Here is an 18,095-nt window from a genome sequence, read left to right as displayed (position 1 = left end):
TTCTCCTCGGCTGCCGCTTCTCCCTGCTCATCATGGCCGCCGTGTCTGGGCGGCCGTATCTTTCTTGCCCGCGCATGCCCAGAATGGGTGAGAAAGACACGGGCGGCATGGGATCACACTCTACCATATTATTATAGAGGATAACCAGCACCTAGAAACTTATCAGCAGCCAGTGTCGCTCTTTTAACACAGGAGTAATATGGTGTCTCCAGGATGATACAGAGACCAACCTGGCCACCGCATTCTGTACCAAATGCCGTTTCCAGACTATGTACAAAGGCAGCCGCACATAGAGCGCATTGCAGTAGTCCAGCCTGGAGGTTACCAACATATATGAGCCCCTGGTGGCGCAGTGGTAAAACTGCCGCCTTGTAACCAGAAGGTTACAAGTTCGATCCTGACCAAGGGCTCAAGGTTGACTCAGCCTTCCATCCTTCCAAGGTCAGTAAAATGAGCACCCAGAATGTTGGGGGCAATATGCTAAAATCATTGTAAACCACTTAGAGAGCTCTGGCTATAGAGCGGTATATAAATGTAAGTGCTATTGCTATATATACTACTGTTCTGAGGTTGTTCATCTCAAGAAATGGACGCAGCTGGCATAACAGCCAAAGCGGATAGAAAGCACCTCTGGCCACCGCCTGAATGATCCCAGCTAAATGTGATTTACCGCTTCAATGATCCCAGGTAAATCAGCCACGCCAATCAGAGACCAGGCGAAAGTTCTCACAAAGTGCTTGGCAGCAGCCCATATGCTGCCAAGATATCCAGTTTAAAATTTACCTGAAATTGTTTTGATTGTGAGAACCCGCCGTTAAATTACAGGTTCCTTGGGACATTAATCTTGCTTTTTTGTTACTTTTTCATTGTCATGTACACTGATGGTACTCTAGTAATAACAACAACTAATAACACCTACTAAGAAAAGGTGACAACAATGTTAAAGATATCATGCCGAACTCAGTATTACTATAGCTGAAAATTACGTCCTTGTCTAAGCAGTAAACGACACCAGGAGTGAATATATGCCATGATGTATTTTAAATGTGCTATTTTAAAATATGACTGGCTGTTCCCTGTTTTCCAGTGAGTCAATTTCCAAATGTAGTCAAGATGTCTAGATGAGTTATTCTTCCTTTAGTTTTCTGTAACCGTATTTAAATTCTATGAAGACATGGGCAGCTCAAGCCTATGTAAGTTTACTTGGAAGTCATCCCACTGATTTCAATGGAACTTACTTCCAGGTAAATGTTTGTATAGGATTGTAGCCTTAAACAATCTCCACTCATCTTCTACAGAGTTAAAATTAGCATTAAGAAGAAACCAGCTGCTTAAGATTTTCTAGAAGGGAAAATATAACACAACTTATGAGAGTCTAATCCTCTCAACCAAAACCTGAGGTGGACAGAAAATCCTTAGATGATTCTGAGGTTTTAGATTACTTTCAGATTACTATATTAAAATCATGGTCTGTCTTCATCCAAGCTATTTTTAATTAGATTTGTTTAACATGCCCAGTATTTCATTACCATGGGCTATTCCGTTAAACACACACACACACACAAAGCTAAGGCTGCAACTTGTGCACTGTTACCTAGGAGCAAGTCCCACTGAACTGACTTAGTGGTATTTACTTAGTAGTCATTGCAAACTGCATGTGTCTTAAGAATATTTCAAAGCTGTTTTGCCCCAAATTAATCTTGTCTTCATATTCTTTTTTCCTATTAATCATCTTGTAGAATCATCAATACTAATTTAAAAAAGCAAAACCATTCTTTTAATGCAGTTATAGTATTATGTCTACAAATGGATACTTAGTAGTCTGCTTTTGTATCCCATATTTGACATCTTTCATAATGTTCAGGCTTTGCAACATTGCTACATCTTGGAGCTACCACTGTGAGCTATAGACTTGACTGCAATCCAAGACTCAAGAGTCCTTTGGAAAGATGCACTTTCCAAAGTCAGTAATAATAGGATGGTGGTCTGACAGCATATGTGGGGCACTGCCTGTTTGTTGCATGCTGAACTCAAGTTCTCTGGTTCATAAACCACCATACTTTAATCAATAATACCCCCACTTAGACTTTAGCTTTTTCTCCTTAGTGGAGATTGACACCTCCCCCTTTATATTTAGAAGCTCAAAGCAGCCTGAAAGGGTTGGTATTCCTGCGACTAACTTTAAAGTGGAGTGGGGGCAGGGAGCTTGAATGTGCATCTGTTAACGTGTGCAGAGAGCCCTTAGGACTCGCTCTGTTTGAAAATGGAAAGCTGTTTTGCAAAAGGAAGGAGAAATCGAATTTCCTCCAAACGGCACAAGCAAGCTAGAACCTTGGCACTTTTCCCTTCATGCAGAGTCGAAGCCCAGCAGCCTCTTTAGCAGCTTCGCTAGAAGAGAAACTTGGATCCTGCCTGTCTTACTTTCACAGCTCTCCAAAGTGCCTCTTCAATCCATCTGCGAGATGCTACCCCTGCCTGGCAAGAAAAGAGACCTCGCTGCCAACTTGGCTGCTTCTCTTCATTACTGTCGCAGGGAGAAGACTCGGAACAAACAGGGAGAGAGGAGCAGAAGGAAGAAGCAAAGGATACGGGACCGATCGACATGTTTGGGTTTGGGGGCGGGTTTTTTGCAAGATGCCCCTCAGGGAGAGAAGGATGCACAGCAGGAAGGAACGAGTCCCATGCCGCCAACCCTTACTGTACCTCGTTGCTGCGGCGCTACCTGCTGCTGCTGCTGCAGACGTTGCGTGCTGCACCGGCTTAGTAGGAACGCGGTGAGGAGGACCAAGGGGAGAGGCAAACGTGCCCTCGTCATTGCTGAGAGCGGCAACAGCCGGCCGATACCTCTCTTCCCTCCTGGCTGATGAAATGAGTGAGGAGAGACGCTGCCTTCTTCTGAGAAGAGGAGACGGCGAAGCCCCTGCTGCCACAGGGAGGGGGCCGCGAAAGGACACTCCCCTGTCCTGCTAGTGTTGCGCTCACTCCCTCTGGCCCACTCCAGAGTCAGGCACCGGCCAAGGGCCTGCGGGTCACGAGACAATGAACAATCAGGGAAGCCTTCCAAAGTGTTGAGCACAAATTCAAAGGAGACGGGGGTGCGGGTGAGGCGTGCCTGAGGGGTGGAAATTAAGGGGACAAGGTCATACCCAGCAAGTCAGAGTGTGCTTAAAAAGGCACCCAGACCGCCCCCACCCCGCCCAAGAAAAACGGGGGTGGGGGGAGAGGGCACAACTTGGCCATCAAAGTGTGGGAATGCTAAAGGTCTGGCTCGTGGAAGGCTTGCATGGAATGATCTAGAACTCCATTGCAGCTCTGAGGTTTCTAGGCACTAAATCAGCCCAATGACTTGTCGAGTACACAATTGAAAGCAGAAACATGCCTCTTTTGCCGTTTCCAGTCTGCCTAGTATTTGAAGGCTTTCCATAAATAAAATATTAGGATGATGGAAGTGTGATGTGTTTGTGTGCAGGCGGGGTGGTGGCTGGGTGAGGTGGGGTGGCAGATATACTACTGGACACGCCAGATCCTGGAACAGATTAGAGCACCACATTTTGAGCAAAGGTGGAAATTATACAACAAATTAAAGACTGTCAACAGGCAGCAAGGGAGGGACCAAGAGATGCTTCCTGAGACAGTACAGTGAAAGACCTGGGGATCTAGGAAACATACATAAGTTAGTTTCTTCTTCCAGCCATCCAAGTGCTATAAAGATGCAGTTGGTGATCAATTCACTATTAACATGAATAAATCAAGGTGGTGAGAACATGGGTTTGGTGGATCTATATGGAATTAAGCTGAGGATAAATAGTGAAGCTGAAAATTTCCGTGGTTGCTTATATTCAGTTCTTAGTAGTACTGCACTGCTCTAACCCATTTCAGACAGCTTTGTGAGGGGGATACACATGGCAATGGCAATGTTTCACAGTGTGCTTCTTACTACTACTCCACTTTTAATAGAAAATTTCTCAAAACCATTTAAAAAACAAAAACAAAGGGGCCTGTAGAAGAATGCTGTGTTGAGATTGAATAAGGGCATTTATCCCCTAGAGTCATCACTTAAAAAAGTGCCTCTTTGCCTTTATCAGTTCCCTGCTGTAAAACTCTACTCTGTAAGCAAATAGTTGCCTGTGTTCACCCTATATGGTGGAGCAAAAGTAAACTGAATTGCAAACTAAATGGGTATTGAACAAATCTTATGCCTGTTTCATTATACTGAATTCCACAAGGATCCCATAAACCCATCTCTCCCAAAACACTTGTTTGGTCATGCAAAAAGGCCTTGAAGAAGCTTGTTTCCACCGTCTAACAGGACACGCAATGCCTTTTTCTCAGTTTCCTTATATATCTCTTCACACTGAGATTTTTCCATAAGATGGTCTTCGACTACCAGCATGTGTTTTATAACTTGCTTTATCCCCTGCTACCCCTGCTATGGGAAACACCTATATCGGGCAGCAGCGATATAGGAAAGATGCTGAATGGTGTCATCTCTTACTGTGCGGGAGATGGCAATGGTAAACTCCTCCTGTATTCTACCAAAGACAACCACAGGACTCTACGGTCGCCAGGAGTCAACACCAACTTGTCAGCAAACTTTACTTTACTCCGATCCACTCCTTGTGATTAATCACAAATTGATATAAAATCAATCAAACTGATATAATTTGTATCAAATTGATACAAAATTGATTCATATTAATTCAAATATCAACTTGAATCTATTATAATTTGACGACCACGATATAACATGTATTAAAATGTATTGTGGCGACATGGAGGCAGGTATTTTATCACTGGAAAAGTCTTTAAATAATTGACTTAATCAATTTAAAACATTTTTAAAAACCTGTTAGTGCAATAAAGATAAGTAAGGGTTGACAATATCCTTCTGTGAAAATGTAAGATGGAAAAGATGTAGACTCTCACCAACGAAGCAGCATTGACTCCATGGTCAAACTTGGTGGACTTCTGATAAGAAATTAGTAGAGGTATATAGTGAACTAAAGGTATGACTCTACCGGGCCAAGAGGCATCTTTTAAAGTAGTGACTCTCTTTTATTTAACAACGGAAGAACTACTGTACATTTCATCCAAACCCAGCAGTGTTTTCCAGTGGCTCTTTCTGGTGTGTTTCTTTTAAATTGTGAGCCCTGCTGGGATAGAGAATAATCTTATTTCTTTTGCTATGTAAACTGCTTGAGAATGTTTTTGTTGAAATGCAATATAAAAATATAACAACAATAATAATTAATAACATACAGAGAATAACTGACAAGGCTTTCAGGAGGGGGCTGTAAGTCAGTGGTAGAACACATGCTTTGCATACAGAAGGTCACACAAGTTACATTCTCCACATCTCCACTTAGAAGGAATTCAGGTAGTGGGCTGGAAAGGTCTCTGTATGAGATCTTTCCAGTCTTTGAAAGCATTGCCAGTCACATTAGACAAAGCTGTGCTACATGGATCAATGGACTGACTCAGCATAAAGAAACTCCATGTGGGTGTTCATCCCTTATTTGAAATAAGAAACCCTTATGTGGCACGGGGGGGGGGGACTATAGGAAAAGCAGGAGTTGTGATGAATGTTCAAGACAATTTAAAATAGATTCATTAACCACAAACACATCTTAACCATCCTTTATACTCTCAGAGTTATGAATATTTTCTCACCCTTCAAGTTAAGTTTATTGGTGAAGCAACTGAAATTTCTGAACTACTACTACTATTTATGCAGATTATAAACCTCATTAATGATTGAATGTAAAAGTGAGAGCTGTCTTATCTCAACAGTGTAGAAGGGCATGGTGTGTCATTAGTGATCAGGCAATATAACTAGTAGAATAGTTTATATTCTTTGGAAGGCTGGTAACAAAGTTGGAGTCGTGAAGGTGACATCAAATGGCTGTGAGGATTATATTTAAAAGGATTGGATTACATGCTGCCAAGGGCAGAAAACTTAGTAAAGATTTGGAAGGCCAAAGATATTTCATAAGAAACTAAAATCAATATCTATGATTCAATTGTCATGCCATTCTTCCTCTATGGGTTGAAAATACGGGAACAGTAGGACAGGCAGTGAAAGATCTTGATGACAGAACTGAGACAGCTGAGGAGCATGCCAAGTTTCAAGACTAAAAAAAAAAAAAAAAAAAGCAAGTGAGAAAGAAAAAAATGTACTGAAAAAAAGAGGATGACACAAAAAAGAATTGCATTGATTAGAAGGTCCAAAAATTGAGCTACAATAGTTTGTGTGTCTAGAATGCACCCCAGAGGACAATTCACTTGGTGTGTCACATCACACTACAAGATAACAGAAGCACAAGACTAGCATATCTACCTACATACATGTCCTTATTTTCCCATTCAAGTTAATGGGAAAAGATATTTCATTAGAAACTAAAATTAATATCTGTGATTCAATTGTCATGCCATTCTTCCTCTATGGGTTGAAATTACTGGAACAGTAGGAATGGGAATGGGAAAATAGGGACATGTTGGCAGATATGGGCAAGATAAAGCTCCTAATGCAATCCAAAACATAGCTACCTAGAAGTGGAACTTATTAATTTCAGTGAGATTTACTCCTGAGTAAGTATAGTTAGGCCTGGGGCAGTTTAAAGCTAATTTTAATATAGTATGAGTTTTTGCAGGCAAGAGCAAAAATAAAGATGTGATAAAGATAATCACATACATTAAACAGGGTTTTGTTTTGTTTTTTAACCCCTTTGTTTTAAGAGAAAAATTAGTATTTCTAAAAATGTATTCACACATGGAAAAAGCAAGTTAGGACCTCTGCTGAACCATGGAAGCAGGAAACATATTCTACAGTCTTACACATTGTACTTGCTTAAAACTTAGTCTTCATGAACATACATTTTTTCTTGGTTTTTCTACTTCACCATATGGACTCTTGAGCTAAGATCCCTCCCACAAAAGATACGCTTTTCATTTTAGGGTGCACTAGACAGATCTCACAAATGGATAAAATTAAATTTAGAACAAAACACATTGAAACCAAATATCATTATGTGCAGGATGCACAAGAAAAAGGACTTGTAAAATTTATGTATTGTCCAGGTTAACAAATGGTAGCAGTTGTGCTAACTAAGCTGTTGCCCAGGAATCATTTCAAAACCTTGAGAGAGAAGTTGGGACTTACAGACAGCAGCATGAACCGATGAGAAGCAGTGTTGGAACTAGGACGCTGGCAGCATCAGCTCTCAGCTGCAATGTCTCATAGTGACCACTGGGGGGTTTTAGGGTCATGTATAAAAGTGCTGGACTCCTTCCCTCTTTGTTCTTCCAGTGTTAGTCTCCATTTTGTATCTCCAGAGATGGCTGTTTGTTTTAGTCTCTCTCTCCAGCCATGAGCTACAGCTGAAATTAAGCTGCAGGCTTTTTCACATTTATTTGTAACCTTTTCTTTAAATAAATCCTTGAAGTTCTTCAATACTAAAGAACTCTTTCAAGACTTACCCCTGCTAACTTGGCAAAGAGGCACCTTTTAATGTGGTGCTTCTCTTTATTTAACAGAGGGAGAGTAACTGGCCCTGTCCACCCCCAGCACGGTACCTCCAGTGACTGTTGCTGGTGTCTATCTTGTTTCTTTTTAGATTGTGAGCCCTTCGGGGACAGGATTCCATCTTATTTGTTTGTTATATCTTTGTGTAAACCGCCCTGAGCCATTTTTGGAAGGGCGGTATAGAAATTCAATGAATGAATGAATGACTTCTTGCTTTGCTGCTTTCTCACCAAATTGTTTTTGTTTTGCTATTTGGGGACTGAACTGCCATTCTTCCCCTACAAGTCAGACCTCAGGGATGACATTGGGCTTTCTGAGGAATGGTGATCTTGGGACCCCCCCTCCCACTCCTGGGCAACAGGCAGGGAGTGGTGGATAAATCAGCACTAGTACAGTTCCAAAATTTGGTTCAAATGTGTGCTGCATAACAAAATATTCTGCTGTATGTAAATAAAGATTGAGGCTATTCACACACACATGCAAAACTAGGCTAAGGGAGCCCAGCCCAATTTTGCATGCACGTGTGAACCACCAGGATTGAAGCCTTCAGAACTGCCTATGGAACCACCTACAGAGCCACCCTTCAAAATGTGGTTAGGAGAGCAAGCACTTTCCTAACCTCAGTTTTTAAATTGTGTGTCAGCCACAGCTGCAAGCAACCACAGCTAGAAGACTTGAGGAGGGGAGGGGGTTCCCCATAATGTACCGCACATTTGCATGGTGCATTATTTAAGCTCTGGGGGGTGGGGCAGTGCAGAGCGGAGTGGAGCAGCATGTCCTGGCACCCAGACCCTCGGAGCTATCAGAAGCAGCCAGTGGTCGTCTGGGCAGGCAATCCACCCACCCAGGGACAGCAAAACAATCATCTGCAAGGAGGTAAGCACTTTTGGGCTTCCTCCCTGCAAAACTGCTCATGAGTAAGGACTCATCTATATATATAATTCTCTAAGGTGTGCCCGTGGCTAATCCCATGCTTGGCAGATCTCGCAAGAGTTTATGAACAGAAGCACCATGGTGATTGGGCAGTGGAGATTCCATATGCAGATAGGGAGGAGGAGCCTTTGAGAGCAGAAGCATCATGGTGATTGGGCAGTGGGGATTCCATATGCAGATAGGGAGGAGGAGCCTGTGATGGTTAAGATCAGTTGGAATGTAACTGTTACTGGTCGGAACATGTTCTTGATTGTAGCAGAGAGAAAACTATATGTATAAAAGGATAGTGGGCAGGGGTCTGCAAAGAGAAGGGTCATGAGGGAGGAAAGAGCCCCTTCAGGAGAAGGAGGCTGCCAATATGTGAATTAGATGAGGAAACCAGATAAGCAAGATCTATTAACTCAGAAAGGTAGAGACAAAGGGACAAAGAGAGAGAGAAAGGAAAAAAGGGAGGGGAAGAAAGATGGAGGGGAAGAGCGAGTGGAGGAAAGAGAAAAAGAAGAGAGGGAAAGAGAGAAAGAAGAAAGGGCGCGGGACGGGCCCGAGCCTGTCAGCGGCCTGAGGGGAATGAGTGGCCATGGCAATGCCTATTGTCAGCAAGGAAGGGCCCAGTCAACTGCTGCTGATGTTTGGGGGATGCCAAGGCCATTGGTGGAGGGAGGCAGGCAGGCAAGGGGCGAGCCTGGGCCTGTCAGCAGCCTGAGGAGAACGAGCAGCCATAGTGGTGAGGAAGGGCCCAGTCAACTGCTGCCGCTGCTGCTCCTCCTGTAGGGAGGAGCAGGAGTGCGGCTCAGGAGTGGGGCTCAGTGGGGAGGTCCCTGAGGATAGGGGGCTGCAGCTTGGCCAATAGGCACCAGCAATGCTGCAGCCATGACCAAGAAGGGAAAGGGGGATGCAGTAAAGGGATGGAGGAGTGACCAATAAGGGTGAGGGGGATGGAAGCAATGAGATGAGGAGGAGGAGCATGAGTGGCTCAGGTAAGGGTGGAGAGATCTCTGAGGTGAGGGGAGCTGTGGCAGGGGGTGAGGGGAACAATTAAGTACTAGCCTGCAGATGCTCTGCGCGGGTCAAGCTAGTATAATCTATTAGTTTCCTGCATTAGTCATCCATGTTGAACAGAGCTCTTTTCTCTTGTAATAACAAACAATATTGAGATTGGGACCAAAACAGCATTGCTGCGGTTACTTACACTTTTGTTTCAAACTCTCATTACTTCCTATCCACTCGTGAAATTGGTATGCATCTCCCCGCACATAACGCAAAAATGATGGCATCAATAATGCCCAATAGCTGTCCTAACTATTTGTCATTATGAAGTATATGGAAAACATTCTTCTGTACTTCACTTGCCCAGTGATGATGCAGGGAGAAATTCTTAATGTCTTATTGAAAACCATAAATTCAAGATTAGCATTCACTATTCTGAAAGTTAGCAAAGCTAGGTTTTGGACAATCTGACAAAGACTGGTCTATAAAGATCTCTAACAGCAGCTGTTCTTACTGGTCATTTTGAAAATTCAATAATAGATTATTTGTGTTTAGTCTACTAAACAATGCAAGTTGATGGCCAAACCAAATGTGGATAAAAAGGTTTATCCATATCTATTCACTAGAGTAAAAAATGTAATGAGCCACTAGGGTAGCATGCGGCTAGAGTGAAACTTGGACTGAGAAGTTCTGTGTTAAAAAATATTTAAACAGCCATGGCAGAAGAAGGGGGGGGGATATAAATGTAGAAAGATCTAGATGGCACAGCATGAGTTAGATGGGAATGCCACTGTGATGCCTGTGTCCCAACCAAAATATACCTCTAGAAATAGGAGGTGATCATACACAGATGCACACTTGCATACTGAAGTAGATTGAGTATTTAATTTAAATATAGGTGAGCCTTGTTAAACAGAGTTTCCTTCTCTATCAGGAAACTCACTTAGTGATCATGTGCAAGATACACACTCACTAATCATAAATCACATTGTCTAGCATGCAACTGCTATAGAAATTACCAAATTACAGTAACATATGCTCCATCCAATCCTAAACATATTTGCTCAAAAGTAAACCCCACTGAAATAAGTGGGGCTAATTTCCTCTGGAGCTTCAGATGAACATGGAACAAAGTAGCAGTTCAATACTTTGAAGTGCTGCACCACATGTCCCAAATGCCATTCTGCTGCTTGTTAGAAATCTGAACTCACTCCTCACTTTGTTAGACTACATGATGTCACAGCATGATGATGTTGCCTCTTTTCTTACACCTGCTATATTTGTCAAGGGACAGGCTATATGTCAAGGATAACACCTGGCAACCTTATCCAAACCTTATTCAAGTTAATCTTTATATATAATTCTCTAAGACATATCCGTGGCTAATCCCATGTGTGGCAGCTCTCACGAGAGTTCAGAGAACTGACAGATAGCCACGGAATGGGCCAGAGAGAAAATATGGCGGTGGTGGTGGTGGCCGGCTGGCTGGCTGAATAAAACGGCGGTGACTGACAGGTGGCCGAGTGGCTGAGACCTGGCATGTTCCAGCAGGTGGGCAGCCAGAAAGCAGGGGTGGCCAGGTGGCACAAAAGAAGGAGATGGGGGTGGGCGGCAGGCGGGGAATAATAATAATGATGGCTGCAGACGAGTGGGGGTGGGGAGAAGAAGACGGGCAGGGGTGGGCAGGCAAAAACGTTGCAGGGGGTGGGGTGGGGTGGGGGGAGAATGCAATGGTGGTAAACTAGGGGCACAGATGCTCTACACCGGATCAGCTAGTATTAATTAATTTACTAATTTATTACATTTTTATCCTACCCTTCCTCCAAGAAGCTTGGATCAGCATACATTGATCCCCCAACACCGTTTTGTGCTCACAACAAATCTTTGAGTTGGATCAAGCTGAGAGAATGGATGATCCTGTTGATATCCTAGTCTCCCTCTGGTATGAGAAGATGGCTCGGGTGATTGGAACGGTTGCGCCTAGGCATCCTCTCCCAACCCGCCAAGTCCAAGGGACTCCCTAGTATACAGGTGAGTTGTGGGAAATGAAGCAGGCTGGTAGATGGCTTGAGCATCGTTGGTGGAAATTTCAGAATGAATGTGACCAAACACAGGCTAGAGTCCATGTTAGGGCCTACTCTATGGCAGTAATGGCAGAAAAGAAATCCTACTTTTCTGCCAACATCACATCTGCTCAATGTCATCCAGTGGAGCTTTTCTGAGTGGTTCAGGGCCTCCTACGGGAGGACTCCAAAGACCAACAAACAGAATCCTCGGCAGCCCACTGTGATAAATTTGTGTTACATTTTGTGGATAAAATTGCTTGTATCCATTCTGATTTGGATGCTAAGATTTTTGAGGCACCGGAACTGGATGTTGCCAATGCACCATCTGGTCTTTTATACTGTGGGACCTTTGGGGACAGGAAACCATCTTATGTATTTATTATTTGTTTTTCTATGAAACCCATTTTGAGAACTTTGGTTGAAGAGCAGTATATAAATATTCCTAGTAGTAGTAGTAGTAGTAGTAGTAGTAGTAGTAATAGTAGTCTTGTTATATTGGATGGTTTTCAGACTCTGTTGCCTGAGGAGCTGGACAGGCTGCTTGGAAGGCTGAGGCCTACTATGTGCATACTCAACCCTTGCCCCTCATTGTTGGTGAAGGCTTCTAGGAAGAGGCTGGGTCCATAGGTGGTGGGTGTGGTGAATGCCTCTCTAGAGCAGGGGTGGTACCCCCTTGTCTGAAGGAGGAAGTCAATAGGCCCCTCCTTAAAAAAAGCCCTCATTGGACCCATATGACAAATAACTTTCAAACAGTTTCAAAACTCCCCTTCTTGAGTACGGTGTTGGAGAGCATTGTGGCATCTCAGCTCCAGGCAGCTATAGATGAATCTGATTGCTTAGATTCTTTCCAGTCTGGCTTCCAATCTGGATATGGGATGAAAACTGCCTTTGTCGCCCTGGTGATTGCCAGAGGGGAGTATGACTCTGATGATTCTCCTGGACCTCTCAGCCGCTTTCAATACTATCAACTATGGTATCCTTCTGAGACATCTTTTTATTCATTCATTCATTCATTCATTCATTGAATTTATATACTGCCTAATATAAAATCTCAAGGTGGTATATAAACTCTTTGGCTTGAGACTTGGGGGCACGGTTATAAAATGGCTCTGCTCCTACCTGGAGGGTCATACCCAGGAGCTGGTGCTGCATGATGCCTGTTCCACTCATTTGCCTTTGGCCTATGGGGTACCACAGATACCTATTCTGTCCCCCATGCTGTTTAACATCTACATGAAACCTCTGGGAGAGGCCATCCATAGGTATGTGATACGGTGGTGCCATCAATATGTTGATGACACCCAGTTCTACCTGTCTTTTAAGTCAGCGGATACCAGGGAGGCAGTGGATGCTCTGAACTGGGGCTTGAAGGCTGTTCTGGACTGTATGGCAAATAAGCTGATCCAGATAAGATGGAAGCACTCTGGGTTGGTAGAACTGACCATCCAAATAATGAGGTAAATCTGGTCTTGGATAGGAATGTGCAAACCAGTTAAAATTTGAACTGGTTCAGTTCGATGGTTTGAATTTGAACCAAACCAGCCATCAGGTTTGACTGCAGGTTCGAATTTGAACCAAACTGGGAGAGTTCGATTCAAACTGGTTAAAACTGGTTTGAACCTCCAAAAGTGGGTGGGGTGGTAGCTGGCACCCATGGGTAACTACCACCCAACCCCCAAAGCAATTGGACACTCGTATGATTTTTTATGAATTTTTTTTGGGGGGGGATATTTTTTCCCATAGGGTACAATGGGACTCAAAACAAGCCCATTATTCCCTATTGTGGAGCACTGATGGGTGCCAACAAGCACCCAAACCCAGAAGCAATTGGACACTCCTATGATTTTTTATGAATATTTGAAATATTTTTAAGTATTTTTCTCATAGGGTATAATGGGACTCAAACCAGCCCATTATCCCCTATTGTGGAGCACCTAGGGGCACAAAATTCGGGTGAGTGGTAGCCACCCAGGGGTACCTACCACCCACGAAACCCCAAGGCAATCAGACACTCCTCAAATTATTGGTGAATTTTAAAATTATTTTTGAATTCCTCATAGGGAATAATGAGGATTGCAGCAAATGAATAGCTACACGTCGGGGGGTGGGGGTGGCCTGGAACAGAGTGTGGTGGGTGGTAGTTCCCAAGGGTGGCAAGGAAGCTACCAGAATTATTTGAAAGGAATTGGGCAAAGTGCTGACTTTTAAGTGATTTTTGAAGTTTACTCCTCTTTAAGGTTTTTCTCCATAGGGTAGAATGGAGGTTTCAGCTGCCCCATAACTGCACTTGGGGGGTGCTGGGGTGGCCCAGAGTGAGTGGTGGTGTAGTGCACAGAGGGTGCCAACTACCTCCATGGGTTGCTAACCCATGGAGTACTGGGTTTTGTTGTTTCTGAGGTGTTCTGAGTGTAGATTATCTGGTAGCAAATGAGAGTGGATTCATGGTTTGTCTTTGAAAATCTCATGTTCAACTAGAGAATCTACATTCAGAACACTTCAGAAACAACCCCATAGGTTAACAAATTGACCCTTTGCCCAATTCCTTTCAAATAAGTCTGGTAGCTTCCTTGCCCCCCTTGGGAACTACCACCCACCACACTCTGCTCTAGGCCACCCCTTTCCACCCGACGTGAAGCTATACATTGCTGGAATCCTCATTATTCCCTATGAGGAATTTAAAAATAATTTAAAAATTCACCAGTAATCAGATGAATGTCCGATTGCCTTGGGGTTTTGAGGGTGGTAGGCATACCTGAGTGCCTACCACCGACCCCACTTTTGTGCCCCTGGGTGCTCCACAATAGGGGATAATGGGCTGGTTCGAATCCCATTATACCCTATGAGGAAAAAATACCACCCCAACATTCATAAAAAATTGTTCAAGTGTCTAATTGCTTTGGGGGTTGGGTGGTAGGTACCCATGGGTGCCAGCTACCACCCCACCCATGTTTGGAGGTTCAAACCAGTTCAAACCAGTTTGAAATGGTTCAAAGTTCAAATTCAAACTAAACCAGAAGGATTTGGGCAAAACCAAAACCAAACCTCTCCCTCCTAGTTCGAACCCGGTTCAAATTTGAACCGAACCAAGCAAACTGGTTTTGTGCACATCCCTAGTCTGAAAGTCAAAGTCCACAGCTTGGGGGATGCTTCTAGACCGGACACTGTCCTTGGAGGCATAGGTGGTGGCAGTGTGCAGAAATGCCTTTTACCAGCTAGGCTGGTATGCCAGCTACAACCCTACTTGGAGAAGTCGAACCTGACCTCAGTCACCCATGTTTTGGTAACATCCAGATTGGACTACAGCACTGCACGGTACATGCAGTTGCCCTTGAAGAAAGTTCAAAAGCTTGAGCTGGTCCAGAATACTGCTGCAAGGATGCTTGTGGGCACAAGTCACTTCATGAGTGTCACACCCATCCCGCGGCAGCTTCATTTTTTACCAGTCCATTTCTGGGCTAGATTCAAGGTGCTGGTCTTGACCTTTAAAGCTCTACACGACTTGGAACCTGGGTACCTGTCAGATCACATTCACCCATATGAACTTGCCAGGGCCCTCCACTCATCATCTCAGGCCCTGCTCATGGCCCTGCCACTAACAGAGATCCAGTTGGCGGGGACTAGAGACAGGGCCTTTTTGGTTGTGGTCCTTCGGCTTTGGAACACCCTCCCCAAAGAGCTTCACCATGCTCCATCCCTCAGTGTTTTTAAAAAACAACTAAAACACATGTTTTAAAGAGGCCTTTTAATATTCCATCTTTGGTTATATCTGGTAGGTTCTTTAGTTTTTATTCTTCTTAATGTTTAGCTTTTAAAATAACTTTTAATTTAAATAACTTTTTAATTCTGATTAAGGTTTTAGTCTGGACTTTTAACTTGTTTTCTTAATTTGGTTAATTGTATCTATATCTATATCTATATCTATATCTATATCTATATCTATATCTATATCTATATCTATATCTATATCTATCTATCTAATAATAGTGACTGGCCTCCAGTGAGCTTCATAGCTCAATGGGGATTTGAACCTGGGAATTCCCATTCATAGCCTGGGACAGTCTGTTCACATATGACACTAATCATACACGCTTACCATTATTCTCTTATCTGTTGCTTTGGTCATCCATTCACAGTATAACATGTAATATAATACTCAGAGGTAAACTTGAATGTTGCCATTGAGTGTGGCAACATCCACAGGATGCTGCAGCTAATCATGGCTCCCTGATTAGTAAATCTGTATCATACACATTTGCAAAGAGGTTTGCAGCATCCACATGAGGCATTTTTATATAGACAGGTGTACACCAAAATAAATAAATAAATGTGGAATGTGAAATTATAATGCGAGGGCTTCCATTCAGGATTTAATAAAGTTCTCCAAATTGCTTAGCCATAAGTTTACAGCTGTACTCTTTATTAGTAAGTACTGTGCACACTTGCCATGCATCCCAATTCCACAATGTAGGAGGTGGCTGTTAATTCTCCATGCTAAGTTGTGGCTGACTTTTATTCCAAGGAGAAGGTCAGAAAGATCTGCCCAAACTGTTTTAGTGCCAAAATGTAGCTACATTTTGCTCTCCCTCAGTAGTTTATCATGCCAAGCAAGAAACATCCTGGATCAGGGCCCCTCCAAAGGGAAAGACTGTGTGTGGAGCTTGAAAGAGAGCATGCAGACATATGGGAGTACAATGATAGGTGTGTTGCTAACCTGACCGTGAGTTATCAGCCAACCTGAGTTCAGACAGTTCTGTGCAATGCTAAAAATCCTTTCGTCCTGCATGAAGGTCAGCTGCCACTCTGATATAGGTTATATCAAACAACTAGACTCTCACAAGACAGTTGTGCACAGTACATTGTTTTGTGATAAAAGCTAGCAGGTATCACAAAGAAGGACATGGAGATGACAAATAATGCAAGAGGAAAACAAGAATGAAAGAGAAAGGAGATAAAATTTGTTAAGGAGCTTTAGACCAATGCTGAAAACTCAGGGCCCTTCTTTTTCCTTTTCTTTGTTACTTTTTAACTAACCCTACACACACACACACACACACACACACACACACACACACACAGAGTAGACCACCAGCAGCAAGTAAGAGGGAAATCATATTTGTACCATAATTTGGTACAAATAACGTGGACAATTCCTATTCCCTGAACACGGCACACAGAAATAAAAATGAGCTCGTGACATTATGCCTCTGCCTAACTATTTCTAAAATGTTGTTGTTGTTAGCTATCTACATCTTTTTCTTTTTTTCTTTTAAAGAAAGAAACCCAGAGTTGTTTGTTGGAGAGTCTCACTGGTTTCAAGGGTTCCTGGCACACACTGCAGCTGAAGGAGTATGTGCCAGGAACATCAGGTCATGGCTGCTCAGAAGGAGTAACACAGAGCAGAACATAGGCTGGAGACACATGAATAGTGCTGTGTGGGAAGCCAGGAAGGAGCATAGTTTTATCAGAAAAAGCATTGTGAAAAAGTAATATAGTGTCAGCTTGGAGATCATTTGTGTGTGAGCAAGAAGAGAAACGAAGGGTAGAGAGACACCGTCTGACCAAGTAGAAATAGCTCTCTAGCATACAGATGATTTTCTTTCCTGTCCCCATCTCAGCTTCAGTTCTATTTTTCCTCCATATTGCTCACACATAACATTCATGTCCATAACCCCTACAGCCTCAAGTTATAATAAGCTCACTACTCTACTACACTCCACCCTATCTCACCTATTATATATCAGTGTTTTATATATTCCATTAGGCTTGCTTCAGGAAAGAAAGAGCAAACAAATCACCAGCTCTGTATGATCGGCACAAGAAAGCCTAAAAGCATTATTCATAAATACATGGCTCAAGCAATTGTTTGTTCCATAGTGGCTGAAGCGGCATATCCTACATTTTCTAAGTGGGGCAGAGATGACCATTAACAACTGCAGCAGTTCAGGGCATTTTCCAGATTATGAGCTTTGCACCAGTAGAAAGTGTAGCAAGGTGTGATGGAATGGTGCAGTGGTTTCAAACAGCAGATAAAGGGTTGTTCAATGCTTCATGGAAGGCTGGTGGCTGTTCATACTGCTGTACACTGCAATGTGGTTTCCAGGGGGGAGGTGTCCACATTCTCCTTGAACCGCCTTTTCTGCTCCCTCTTTCTGCTCCATTTTGGGCCAACGGGGTTGCAGAGGGAGTGAGTGTGTGCAACGTGATGACCTTTAAAAAAAATTCTGGGCTGCCTTGCGTAAAGCCACCAGCGGGGGAAGTGCCATTCCAAAACAAAAATCTAGTTGAAGCCTTGCACCATTGCACCCTTGCACAAGTGCTCCAGTGAAAAAAACAAAACAAAAATTCAATGGCAGAGAGGGCCATAATAGAAGGAGGGAGGAGACGGAGGGGAGCCGAGCACTCCTTCATGACCGCTCCTTAAGCTCTGCCAAAATAGCTGAGGAGGTGTTTGGAGTTGTAGCAGAGGAGGAAGAGGAAGAGGCCGCTGAGGGGTCAGAGGGAGAGAACTGGAGGTTCCTAGGCAGTGGCGGCAGTGGCAGCAGCAGCAAGTGAGGGCAAGTTGCCCAAATCTGTTGGGGTTGGGACCC

At 43.4% G+C, this 18,095-nt stretch overlaps 1 protein-coding gene across 7 annotated transcripts in view; it reads right to left on the bottom strand.

Annotated features, from left to right (window-relative positions):
• The window catches only part of LAMA2 (laminin subunit alpha 2), a 759,697-nt gene that overhangs the window by 651,908 nt on the left and 89,694 nt on the right, over positions 1 to 18,095 (bottom strand). For 3 of the 7 annotated variants that reach the window (XM_053286157.1, XM_053286175.1, XM_053286165.1), the window contains exon 1: positions 2,704 to 3,084. The exons of 1 other annotated variant lie outside the window; for it this stretch is intronic. In XM_053286157.1, coding sequence (XP_053142132.1) covers positions 2,704 to 2,815 — 112 coding nt within the window. In that variant the 5' untranslated portion in view covers positions 2,816 to 3,084. Of the gene's footprint in view, positions 1 to 2,703; positions 3,096 to 18,095 lie in introns of those variants that run through there. 3 more of the 7 variants (XR_008313916.1, XM_053286222.1, XM_053286162.1) reach the window with 2 other exon arrangements.

The sequence above is a fragment of the Hemicordylus capensis genome, chromosome 1 (genome assembly GCF_027244095.1).
Source record: "Hemicordylus capensis ecotype Gifberg chromosome 1, rHemCap1.1.pri, whole genome shotgun sequence".
Lineage (NCBI taxonomy): Eukaryota > Metazoa > Chordata > Lepidosauria > Squamata > Cordylidae > Hemicordylus > Hemicordylus capensis.
This window is presented reverse-complemented; position numbering and strand designations above follow the sequence as displayed.